This window comes from Merops nubicus, unplaced genomic scaffold, assembly GCF_000691845.1.
Source record: "Merops nubicus isolate BGI_N331 unplaced genomic scaffold, ASM69184v1 scaffold4093, whole genome shotgun sequence".
Taxonomy (NCBI): Eukaryota; Metazoa; Chordata; class Aves; order Coraciiformes; family Meropidae; genus Merops; species Merops nubicus.
In genome coordinates, this window is record NW_008599399.1 from 1 (window position 1) to 13,002 (window position 13,002).

Consider the following 13,002-nt stretch of genomic DNA (forward strand, 5'->3'; position numbering starts at 1 on the left):
CGCGGCTCGGCAATGCCCCTTTCCTCTGTGCTCGCCTCCCCCCTACCGAGGGATCGGCACCGCGGCAGAGCTGCTCAGCACACGCGGCAGCCTCTGCACGGAATGGCCGTGCACAGATTTTTCTGCCTAGTGCTTTGAAACACGTACAGAAGTACATCCCTCATGACTCTCAAATACATGATTAACGTTTATAAGTCTCAACTTTAAAGTTGCTATTAGCATTTGATATGAAATTTATGGCAATATTTAGGTTGTGGACAACACACCTACTTGTAATTGTACGGACTTTTAAAACCATGAAGTAATACATTAATTGAACTGCTCTGATTTGAGTAGAAAGTTTTCACAGACTTGGTTTAGTTTCCAGCCTATTCTCTTTAGGCATAGAGGGAGATAAGGACAAATGGTGGTAAAATTAACAGTACGATGTGTACCATTTTCTTCCTTCTTTGTAAACAGGAGATTCATATTTGCACCTTGGTTTGGCCCAGCATTGCAGGAGAAATAGTTTGGGATGTGACCTTTGCCATTGTTTTCTTTCTAATACCAGGACTAGTCATTGTCATCAGTTATTCCAAAATCTTACAGGTATGTTTTCCCTTTAAATTTTGTTGTAGAACAAAGGTTTGTAAACAGTAACTCACTAGGCATCAGCAGGTTGTCACTGAATACAAATATGCCTATAGGGAATAGCAAATGGTAACTATATGACATAAAATGAGGCATGTCATCCTGTACACAACAGACTATAAATTTCAAATCAGAGCATGCTTGAACTCCACATTACCCAAAGCCCAACACAAAGTTTGTCTTTGTTTATATATAGTATTTAATACACTTCTCCACCTGCTCATATTTAAAGACTGTTAATCTCCTAAATGCTAAGAGTCAAGCATCTGAAATAACTAAAAACTAGATTTTGCTTTCCTTGAGCCTAAACTCCAGAGTCTCAAAGGATTTAAGAAAGCAAAAAGAGGCAGGAAGAGAAAAAAATCCATCCCCTTCCAGATCTACTGATTTTCTTTGTATATTTTTAGTATACAGATCATGTTAGATTACACTTATTCCTCCACAATTTCAAACTTTGCAAAAAAAACTGTAAATAAAACACTGCTTCCACTTTTATTTCTGAATAAATGTTTAACTGCTGAAATATAGGCCAAGACACCAGGCACTGGACAATTTTAATCTGTATTCCAGCAAGTGTGTTATTAGTTACCTAAATTTCTTTTTAAAACCTCTGAATTCACACCCTTTCCTCTTGCAAAAACAGTGAGAAGGAGCTAGAAATCCTTAAACTAGGTCCTGCAATGCCTAGTTTTTAGCAACTGTCCCCGAAAGATTCTTGATTTCATGTATTATGTAATTGAACTTCTCATACTATATCTAAGGAAGATTATGTTTTGGAAAGGAACCTCAAAACCATTATTGATTATTGAGGAGGGAATTAACTGATGAAATGGTCAGCATCAAGGGGCTGTGGGTACATGCACCAGAGCTGCACGTAGATGTTTCGATAAAACTAGGACCTAGAATCTCTCTGCATGTACTTGCCGCTTGGTCAGGCTTAAACACATAGGCAAAATCATTAGATCTTAGTTTCTGTGCACTCTGTAAGCTCATTATAACTTTAAGGTAAATACATTAGGTAAAATTCTTCTAGTGAAGAAAAGCATTTGCCTCTTGCAGCCTCATATTTGCTGTAGACAAAGAAGGTACATCAATTTAGGAGTCTGAGCCCTTTGACAGAACTGCAAAAGACTGCGGGCCAAGGAATGCCACAGTCCCTGGTCAGAGACTAGGACAGGAACGGTGTTCCTCTTGTCTTTGCAAACTCCAGATCACAACAAGTAAATTTGGAAAACAAAGTGACACATAGGGAGCTAGATGCCAAGAAAAAAAGTGTTTGGAGTACTGGATTATGAAACAGACCTGTGTTGTTTGAAACATGACAGGCTCATGTTTCTTTTCCAGCTTGATAACACAGATGCTAAGATGCATTGCTATTTCTCCTGAGCTGAGAAAGGAATGAGGTCTGTAGCAGGTTTCCATCTGTTATAACTGAATCTTCTCTCACAGAGCTCTTCAGGACTCAGCTGGAGAGTGTCTTAATCCCTGAATCATGCCCAAGAGCAGATTCACTCTCCCTTTGTGAGAACGCTCCATGATGCCAGCGCACACAGAGCACAATGCTGAGTGTTGCTGGAAGCAGTCCCAAAGAGTTCCTGTATTCAAAGAACACAGATCAGAAGCCATGATTTTTAATTAAGTTGGTTTTGCACTGTTCTGCCTCTCAGGCAAGATGTACACAAGAGACTAGATCTAGTAAAGACATTCATGTTCTGGAGGGTACATACTTGTGTATACATGCCTTCTAAATTCCTGGTTCTCAGTGTGTGGTCCAGATGTCCACAACAGGTATCTAGCTAGATTCCTTATATTAAGCTGATCAAAAGGGATCCAAAACATCACTGTCACCCCATTTTAATTGAGCACTTCCTTAAGCTGCAGTTGTATCTTACATACTGCAGTCGTTTTGATACTTGCTTACTTTGTTCTAGACTGTGCAGCTCCAGCAGGAAAGATGGAGGGTACTTCTATGGGGCAGTTACAAAGTTATCTGATGAGGACATTCGGTAGGGGTTTTGAACAGTGGAGGCTGAGGAGGGTTCAGAACTTGATTTTCCCACTTTTGTATTAGAATTGGATATTAGTCTTTTGTATTTTGTGAAACCTTCTTTCTTGCTAAGTCAGGTTAGGTGCTGTATGAGAACAACTCTTGGATCAGATTGTTTGGAGGAGTTAGTCTAGCTTTTGGTTTCCAGATGTGTGTAGCTGAAGATCATCATGCTGGAATAGTTTTATAATTTCAAAACATCAGAATTCTCTGCCCCTTTTAAATCAGGGAAGCAGCTAGTCAGACTGTCCCTTTCTGGGGCTCAGCAGCTGCTGACAAGCCCATTTTTGGATTGTGGGTTTTGATATATACACTTACATTCTGTTGAAATTCTTGGTAGATTAAGTTCTTAATGAATCTTTATTCAAGGCCATCTATCTCTGTGACAAATTCAGAAAACTGCAGAAAGTGACAAATTACTCAATATATAAATAACTTTTTTCATCCTTACCTGAACAAGGAAGCTACTGTTACTAGTATTAGTGTTATCCTTCCTTTAGTTACTCTGAAAGGGCAATGTCACACAGGAAGAGTCTTATGTCTTTGTCTTTTCTACTCAGACACCAAATTGATCCAGGCTTTTAAAAATACCCCTTCATTACCCATGCAAGGAGTAAAATGGCATCTCAGTTATTTAGCGGAAATGTTTGTTTGCTAAATATTTCAATTTTATTTGCATCAGATATGTTAATTGTGAGATGCCAACTTCAGTGAAGACTAGGATATAGAGCATGAATTTAGTTTTCTGCAAGCCACTGGGACTCAGTATTCTACCTCAAGATAAAAGATTCACACCTATGAATACTAGATTCACAAACTACCCATAGTCTGATTTTTTACATCAGTACTTTTACAAGACACAGATTTTCACCGTGACAGAAGGATCCATAAGATTTCAGGTTAGTTCACAGAAAGCAGTTTTGATTACTGACTGAAAAACTTGAAGTTTACACAAAACTTAATGTAAAATCCCACTCACATTTAAAACATATCATGATTTAGTTACTGTAATAAATTCATACTCCTTCTAACACCTACATTAAAAAATCAGCATGGCTGTAAGAGAATTAGGTTGTGTTCCTTCTTGCACATCGACAGGATTGTTAACTGTGTTCCAGTTTGCATTTGTGAAAAAAAAAAAAAATAATCAATGGGTGTATTTAGATAGAATAAATGAGATCCTAATTTGAAGTTAATGGGATTTCATGAGTAATTAAGGCTCTGTTTTATGCAGAAACGTATTTATGGCTGGTAGAGAGCCATGAGGAGAACAAGAAGCTTAACTAATATTCAGATGAGTTTACAGATGAGATTGAAAAAAATAGCTAGTAAAGTGAGAACATTTGAAATGGAACCACTGACAAAAAAGTGGAATTCCGCAATGCCTTTTTTTAGTCACTTTTCAAAACGGAAATATAATGTGCCAAGATTTACTTTTTCACTTGTAAATATGTTAATAATACTTCTAAGTTTCAATGAAAGTTACTTTCTTCTCTTTTACTACAGATTACAAAAGCATCAAGAAGGAGTTTAAATGCTGGATTAGCTTACTCAAAAAGTCATCAGATTCGTGTTTCCCAGCAAGACTACAAACTATTCCGAGCCCTCTTTATACTGATGATCTCTTTCTTCATCATGTGGAGCCCAATTATAGTAACGATCCTTTTAATTTTAGTTCAGAACTACAAACAAGATTTAAATATTTTGCCATCAGTTTTCTTCTGGATAGTGTTATTCACTTTTGCCAACTCAGCTGTCAATCCAATTTTGTATAATGTTGCCCACTTCCGACGTAAATGTCAGGAAATTCTTCTCTGTTGTACAGGGGACCCTGTAAGGCCTGAAGCTGGTACAGAAACCAATGCAAGAAGAAGTAACCATGAACAACCAAATTTGTCCTTCATTACCAGATAATTTAAATAATTAAATTATTTAAATTTATAATAATAATGTGCCACACTTTGGATGTTAATGTCTCTGCTATCCCAGGTTGAATAGGTCACTCTGTGTTATAGTATTATATGCCAGAGATGGGAAAAAAAAAAGTTAAATTGGGATTTTTAATTCCTGCAGGTGAAAATCTCTTAACTTCTTTGCTTTGCCTCTACAGTTTGGACAATTTAAAGCAATGGATTGAGTTCTCCACTTACACTGAAATAAATAGGAATATGGCAGTATACTTTGTGAATGTAGAACAGCTGAATTAAGTACTTACCCGATGAATTAATTTCTATGAGGGTATATTTTCAGTTGGCATAAATGTCATTAACTTTAATGAAGCTATAGTGATCTACATCAAGAGAGCATCTGATCCATCTTTATTCTTCATTTTCTGAGTAAGGGAGATCAACTTTTTAGTGAAAATGTACAGCCTCAGGAAGTATCTGCTCTTTTTGTTAATATTTTTAAAAAGCACTTGATTATACACTTAGATAACTGACTGCCTGAATATAGGTTTGAGCAAAGTAACCAATTTCATCTAGGAAACAAGATGATAAACATGTATGTTCACCAAGTGAATGACCGATTTGGTTCCATCTGAAAAATATTGACATAATGCCTGTTAATTTATAAATAAAGAATAAATAAATATTTACTTGTTGTGTGTTAAATAGCTCTTTTAAAAAGCTTCATATTTTTAATGTCTTCAGTAGTCATACAATAATCAGTGATACATAGGGTCACTGAAATTCCTTCCTCCTTCCTAGAATACTATTTTGAACAATTTTCAGTATTTCCTAGACAAAAATGATGACATTGTGTTTGAAAAGAAATTAAAATACACATTTTTTTGTTTTGTTTTTAATTAAAACGCTTTTAGTTAGAAATTGAAACTGCAAAAAAACCCCAATTAAATTCTTAATTATTGCCATCTCTCACCAATTCTGAAAAAGTGCATTGAGGTAACGTTTTACTAATAAAGCCAATGTCTACATATGTACAGATTGGCATACAAACAATTGGCATCCCCTGTAATCCAAGTTTATTAAAATGTTTCATTGTTTTATTAACAAGGTGAGCTAGACAGCTCAGATAAATATACTCAAAATCTCAGTGAAGCTGTTGAAAAGGTTTCCAAGAGAACCCCCGATCAATGCGTTAACTTTACATCCACGGTGCTGTTACATGGTTTCTTCCCATACGTTTGGATCTCTCTAAGAGCAAAATCCTGAAACACACAAAACCCAACATTTTAGTTTTCAACTACACTAGACAAAACTACCAAATTTAATATGCATACATGTTTAATTTCTTCAAAATGCTGTTGAGTCCCACAGTCTTTTACTTGTAAAGATAATGCCAGTACCTTGCTCTGCAATTTATAATTCTAAAGAATTTTCAGCTTGGAACAAAACAGGAATGCATCCAATCTGTCCTGAGCATTTTAATACTCTGGCAAACAAGGTACTGGATAGATCAGTGATAAAAGAGTTATTTATTTACTTTAACAAGCCTTAAATTATTTGCCTTTTAAAAATCATTTATTTAAGAATGTCTCTCAGCAAAATAAGAATCTCCTGACCTCCAGTATTCTACTGGCAATAGTAAATTAGCTGGGAATATACCACTCTTTAAGTCACAATTCTTGCTTCCCGCAAATGCTAACAGCAGATTCGGCTTTCAACTCTACTCACATGACATCACATTGTAGTTACAAGTAGTCCTACTGTGATGTCCACACTCACATTGAATGACTTAAATCAACTTGAGCTATTACTCTGAGAGACTAAGTGTATCACAGCTTGATCCACATTTTTTAAGGAACTACTGTGAGAAATGCAATATAAATTATAATCAAAACCTTGTCATTTCCTAGGCTCCTCTTTTGCCTTAAAGAGTCAGTACAATAAACAACAGATATTTTAGATTTTTTTTTTTTTTTCCAACGAGGCAAATTTTGTACTTCGATTAGTTTTTTTGGCGAACTTGGTTTGAGTACAATATTAATTTAAAAAGCTAATGAAAAATCTTTGGGGTAAAAAATTAGCTTCAAGACGTAGGCAGAATATGCACAGTTAGAAACAGATACAACGCTATTCCTGCAGCATCTGTTAACATCAGTCAGAATTTTACCATGCTAACCATGGAATGCAGGTCCGTACAGACAGCTGAAGTTGGCTTTTTTTCCCCTCTGATTCTGTAGCTCCTAATAGCAGAATTAAAACTAAAGAAGCAAGGCTTCCAATCCACACATAAGGAACTAAATGAAGTTTGTAAGTTTCTGACATAAATCCTTCAATAAATACTTTTTTAAACCTAGTTCACAATCATTCTTTCATTCCCAAATGCACTTCCTTTGCAGGAACTTTGGCTTAGTGAGACTGGAGATTTCGGAATCAACTAACACTAAGGTAATTACAAGTCCTGAACACAGTAAGGGGAAAACGCAAATTGCTGCTTTTAAGTTTCATTTACACTTTGGTGCTGGGCTCATAAAGATAACCTCTGGCATAATCCTCAATAAGAATAAGAAGCAGACAGCATTAGGGACTCAGGCTACGATTTTTCATTTACAAACTGTAAGGAACTCACACAGTCTTATCAGAGACTGCACTCGACACCCAACATGTGAATATAAATTTGGATAGTAGACAAAGAATACAGTACTTAGTAGATTCTATATTTCAATAACAAACTAGAGGCAGCATGACCAACTTTTAAATTGAGATTAGGAAGTCAATATTTAAGGTTGAACTTAGAAAAGACATTCTGAGCTTTTATTTTTAAGTTACACTATTGGTTCTGTATTCTGTGAAAAACCACAAGCATTCTATTACATAGAAGTTCTACATATTTGAAGAAGTTGTATCACAAATTATGAATAAATTAATATGTTCCATTTTTATTTTTGTTTTATACTTTCTTGCAAGGATTGGCAATACTTCTATTGCCTTGCAAGCCTCATATTGTGTAGAAAGAACAGAAACACAGATTCCACCATGCTGAATCAGAGCAGTACTTGAACCAGCCTAATATCCTGATTTTACAGTAGGATAGTACTTTCTCTGGGTTTGACAGAAATGCGAGGAATCACCATAAAACACAGCTCTCAGAGTTACAGCACAACAGCTGTATATCTACACTTTATCTTATAGTTACTACAAAAACATCCTTAATCATCTCATTATTTTGTTTTCTGAATTTCAGAAATTTTTATTCTTGCTGTACTTCAGTTGAAGAGCAGTGAATGCAGCATTCAAAACAAGAAGGTGTCATCAATTTATACACTGACATTGTTTCTCCTCTATCCTAGCCCTTATGCAATCATACACATCATTCACAGAAGCCAATTTCATTTGCATTTATGATGTCTCCTAGTCTTGACTGCCTTAAATCTCAGCTGTCTTTTATAATGTCTCCAGATTGTCTTTCAAGACAAAATTTTTTATTTTAGTGGTTGTCAGGCACTTTTTCCAGGTCACTAATCAGTATTCTAAACACCACCCACCTTAGCAGATCTTTCAGGCACCCTTTATCAGCACACCTACCTTACAATATGGCAATATATTACTCTCTGTTTATAGGTCATGAAAAGGTAATGGAGCCACTGGAGCTGACTCTGCTCATCTGTTCTGACTTTCTTTATAATGCACAAAAGTGCCTTCAGTCAATCCCAGTTTATTCTAACACATTATTTAGAAAAGCCTTTAATCTTGATTTACAGATTTCAGTGATGAAGAACGTAACAACAGCTCTGGGTAAACTGTTCCAAAGGTTAATGACCTTTGGAGTTAAACAAATGGCTATTTATTTCTGCTCTGAATGTGTCCAGTTTAAAGTTCCATCCATTTTAAATTATTATTCCTCTGTTTGCAAGTCCTTTATTATTCAATTCCCATTGCTTGTGTGGGCAAGCACAGACTTTGCTCAGGTCAGCCTTTAACCTTTTTCTGATGAGGAAAGATCAAGATCTTTGAAGCACTCTCTAGAGGACACATTTTACAAACTTTCAATCATTTTCTCTGCTCTTTGAAGCTCTGTACTCTTTCCACTTACGATTATCATCAAACATGCTGTGAGGTTTATCAACAATGTAGTGTGGCGGGGGTGGTGGTGGGTGTAGGGACGAGTAGATTACTATTTAATTGATCTTAAATATTCTGATCCATCTTCCTCTTTCTTTACTATTTCCAACTCTGTGTGTAGTCTTTATCAGTAAGTATATTGTGTTTTCTTGTACATCCTTGATTAAAGTAGCATAAATTACTCTTTGGCCTTTTCTAATATGTTTGAGCACAAGTGTGCTAATCTGTATCCTTCCCTGAGTTGCAGCCTGACTATATAACTCAAGGTAGGGTTATGCTTCTAGTATGAGGGATATGTCCTTCTTCCACAACCCTTTGTGAAACAGCTGGCATGAGGACCTGCAGGAAAGGGTCTGCTATAAGGTATCCTTTCCAAGGATTCTATTCCATTGAGCAACTATTTTGTTGAGAAAGGCCAAGAGGTCTGGTTAAAGACACAGCGTTTCTTTTTACAGCAAGTATGAAGTTTATCCTTACTATGTTTACTCACACTACATTGATTTAATTGTTTTACAGCTTCCTCTAATTATTGTTTCAGCTGATGTGATATGCCACATAAAAAGCTATACACCTTAGCTTTCCTTCAGATAAGGGAAGTAAAAGTTGCAAATAACTTACTACATAACTTACTTGAGCTTCCTAACTACAAACGCCAGTTTTCAAAAGACAGTATTACAGCCACTAAGTAAAAGACTTCATGCATTTGCTGTTTAGTGAGCAAGAGACTCCCAGTGCTTTAGTCATTAAACCCTGAAATAAAATTCTTCAGAAAAAAAAATGTTCTTACCATTATGAACAATAACTCTGTATTTTCTGTCCAAGCAGAGGTCCATCTGCCTTTGTCTGACAATTTTCTGTGCCTCTGGAGGCAATCCCTTGGGGTCCCGGGAGAACACGAAGGAATAGCTGTCAGCACAAGTACCATCTTCATTTAGTTGGCGGCAGGAGTAATGAAGAGCATACGTATCATAATCTGTGTCTACTACCCAGTGATCATCATCTGGAAGAAACCGTAGCAAAGAAGCAAAGGTGTTAGAGACACAAGTAAAATCTAGTAAATGTAAAGAGATTGCTGTCACAAATCTGTAAAGAAAATAAAACAATGTAGATCGGTAGAAATGAAAACAAATTAGATCTTCGTTTATTCCTGTGTCCAGTATTTACCTCCATGTTTTGGGAGGATGTTTTTCTTTTCACAGAAAAGAACAATGTATTACAGTAGCTGCCATGAACTGCAAAGAAAGCTTTCTTGTTCTAACCAAAAAAGGAGAAAATAGTTAAAAAAACAAAGTTATGCTAGTCATGCTCCAGATAACTCAAAGCCATAACTATTTTCCTACTGTGAATGTTATCTAAACTGTATTTTTAAGGAAAAAAATTATAATGCAGTTTCCTTTTGTGTTAGAAATGTATTTGCTACAAGCTATATCATAAACCATCTTCTAAAAACACAATTTCAGAGAATTCTTAACCACTTATCTGGCAACCTGATAAATACCTGGTCACACAGATACCCTATGCTAACAGAAGTTAACCCAGGTGTTTGCAGTAAAAAGTGTCATCTCTGCACCTTCCTTTCCTGCAGCAAACGATCCTCCCTGGCACTATGTCTGCACCGTTAAAATAAACACTGTATGTTCTCTTCCTTGTCTCCCCTGTGGGTGAGGACCACAGTTTTTAGAAAGGTAGAGTCTGGGGTCAGCCAGGAGTATGAAGTACCCCTGAAAACATGATTCAGCAGCATGCTGTGAGGAGATTCTGCAACAATTCAAGAGCCATTGGCATCCAAAGCATTCTTCAAAACTTTGCCTTTGGAAAGAATGGAGCTCAAATCACTTGCAAATTCTGCCTGCTTCTCTTGGAAACTATCCATGGAAATGTATTCAGATATCTACAAGTATCTGAATCTCTATTTGGCTCAATCAACTAATTTTGTGTAGGTTACATGAGAGAAAAATATGAATATATATGCGTATATATATATGCTAAATTATATGTGTTTGTTAAAACAGATGAAATCCTACATTTGCAGATACAAGACAAGTAACAGTTGCAAATAGGCTTTTCAGAGAAAACAGAAGCATCTGGTAACTGAGTTATGAACTAAAGATTGAAAACACTTCATCTGCTTTTAATTTCTTTCCAGTGATCTTTGTTTATATTCTTGGGTAACAAACAAAAGAAATTAAAAGATATGCAAGGGCCTAGTCTTCACTTGTTTAAAGAAGGTCAACCAGCTGTCCCATATGAAAAATAGTGATTACCTTGTTCACGTTAAAGCTGTGTTGTATGATAGTTACTAAGTGTTTTGAATATGTTTAAGAAATCCAGCACTACTTTTTCCCTTCTCCAGCACAGACATACAACATAACTAGGGTCCCAAGAAGTTCTGCATGTTCTATAGCTAAGTACTCACTTCCTTTCTGCAGGAAAGAGGCAACACCCCAATACTTCATCTTGAACTTGGCAGGATCCTCTGTGTCAGTGAAAGAGCCAATCATGTCAGCACAGACATCCCAGTTACTGTAGCCAGACAGAAAGAAAACATCACAATCAAACCTAACAGCACAGAATCAGTGTGACTAGCACAGGGGTAAGAGGCAGGATTAGAGCACCAGTAAGTGAAGGACAAGCTTAGTGAAATGGAACAAGAGGAAGACTGCAGACAGCTTACTTGAAGAGCCGGACTCTGCCTTTTGCAGTGGCACTCATTTGTCCGTTCTCATCTACAGTGAACTGGGCTACCACGTTGTCCTGCAGAAACAGCCCCTCAGGATCTTTTTTTGCCATGGCATACCAGGTGCCACTGTACTGCAAGGCAATAAGAAAGGCTGCAGTTAGACCTAGGAGCATGGAAAACATTACACATAGACATTACATACTAGGGGAGCTAACAGAGGGAAGGACATGCAGATCTTTGACACCATGCCTCAAGGCTGTACCTAGGAAACCGATCTAGCTGTTCCAACTGCATCAACCCACGAACACTTCCTAGTGCAGTCAGGGTTTGTGAGAGAAATGGATTCTCCCCCCTCCAACCCCTCTTATTTGTATCTGCAGTTCTCCAGTATTTAGAATACAAAATTTGGTAAGAAGAGGGTAACAACTTGCAGATCTTGACAGATCTATGTAGAGAAGAGTCACTACACTCTTTTTGTTTAGACCAGTTTGAGCCCAGTCTGCTAAACCTCAGTTTATCAAATGCATCAGGATCCAGCATCTGTGGAGGTGTGAGCAACATCACATACTTCTGCTGCTTCTCAGTATTGTGGTCTGTGACTCTGAGTAAAAATGTGAACACACCGGTGCTACTGAATGTCAGATTTTGTAGCCTGGGAAAAGGAGCTAGGCAAGGCATCACAGGTCCAGGAGAGAAAGATTTACCCTGGTCTTGTCGAAGTTCTCCTTGACTTTGAAGCTGCTAACTCGACAGTCCCGCTCCGCCATGCTGCTGCCCAGCAAGGCCAGTGCCAGCAGCAGCAGCCAGGGCAGAGCTCTCTTCGTGGGGGCCATCCCGTCCCTGCAGCAACAGCAAACAGACAGAGAACAGAGTCAGGAACAGGCTCTTCCGCGCGAGCCAGGAGGGAGGAAGGCTGCCCCGACGGCCCGCGGTGCACCCTGCGGCTTTCCCTGAGGTGTGCGCAGCAGGGCACCCGGCTGTCCCCAGCCCACCACAGCAGGGCCCCTTACAGGCCGTACCGGTCCCTGTCGCCTCTCGAGAGCCCAAGCGTTGATGGCAGTGGTGGGGTACCCAGACAGGGAATGCTTTATGTAGGCCTGGAGCTTTCGCAACCCTCTGAGGTACAAAGCCAGCATTGGAGGGTGAGCAGGGAGGCGGGGTGGTGCATGCTGCAGGCTGGGCCCCTTCATAACCCGCCTCTTGCGTAACACCCGTAGGCTCAGGTGGTGTTTGACCCTGACCCGCATCCAAGCAAGCACTAGGAGCAGACGTCTCTCTCTGGTTTTCCTAACCCCACGGCAGAGCTCACACCTGGGGGAAGGGGTGTGCACATGTGTGGGGAGAACAAAGGAAAGAGAGACATTCCATCTTTGCACGGGGTAGAGTGAGCTGGATCCACTACCTCTGTCACTTTTCACACTGCAGTCCAAAGTCCTTCTTACACAATGTGTTCATCCCAGTTACAAGGTGCAGTCTTGTTTCCTCCACCTCCTCCCCAAATTCCTTTCCTCTCATCCCCTGATAAACAGTGGCAAACATCATACTTGCAAGTTTCTGCTAATGTTTCTAAGAGCCTGGTTGTGGCAGAACCTCTTTAGGTCCTCATGGCTAGTTCCCTC

The 13,002-nt window shown here is 38.3% G+C and overlaps 2 protein-coding genes across 2 annotated transcripts; one reads left to right on the forward strand and one right to left on the reverse strand.

The window, feature by feature from the left end:
* Positions 1-459: 459 nt before the first annotated feature.
* Positions 460-4,672, forward strand: FFAR4 (free fatty acid receptor 4; the record flags this gene model as incomplete). Its single annotated transcript, XM_008937356.1, has 2 exons — positions 460-588; positions 4,184-4,672. Coding segments are annotated over 2 exons (537 nt in total), but the record flags the coding sequence as incomplete, so codon positions are not given.
* A 981-nt stretch (positions 4,673-5,653) lies between these two features.
* Positions 5,654-12,439, reverse strand: RBP4 (retinol binding protein 4, plasma). Its single transcript, XM_008937352.1, has 6 exons — positions 12,394-12,439; positions 12,088-12,223; positions 11,378-11,514; positions 11,120-11,226; positions 9,491-9,703; positions 5,654-5,846 (listed from the first exon to the last, which is right to left on the reverse strand). The coding sequence occupies exons 2-6, from the start codon at positions 12,214-12,216 to the stop codon at positions 5,833-5,835; spliced, it is 600 nt and encodes a 199-aa protein (XP_008935600.1). The 5' UTR covers positions 12,217-12,223; positions 12,394-12,439; the 3' UTR covers positions 5,654-5,832.
* Positions 12,440-13,002: the final 563 nt, after the last annotated feature.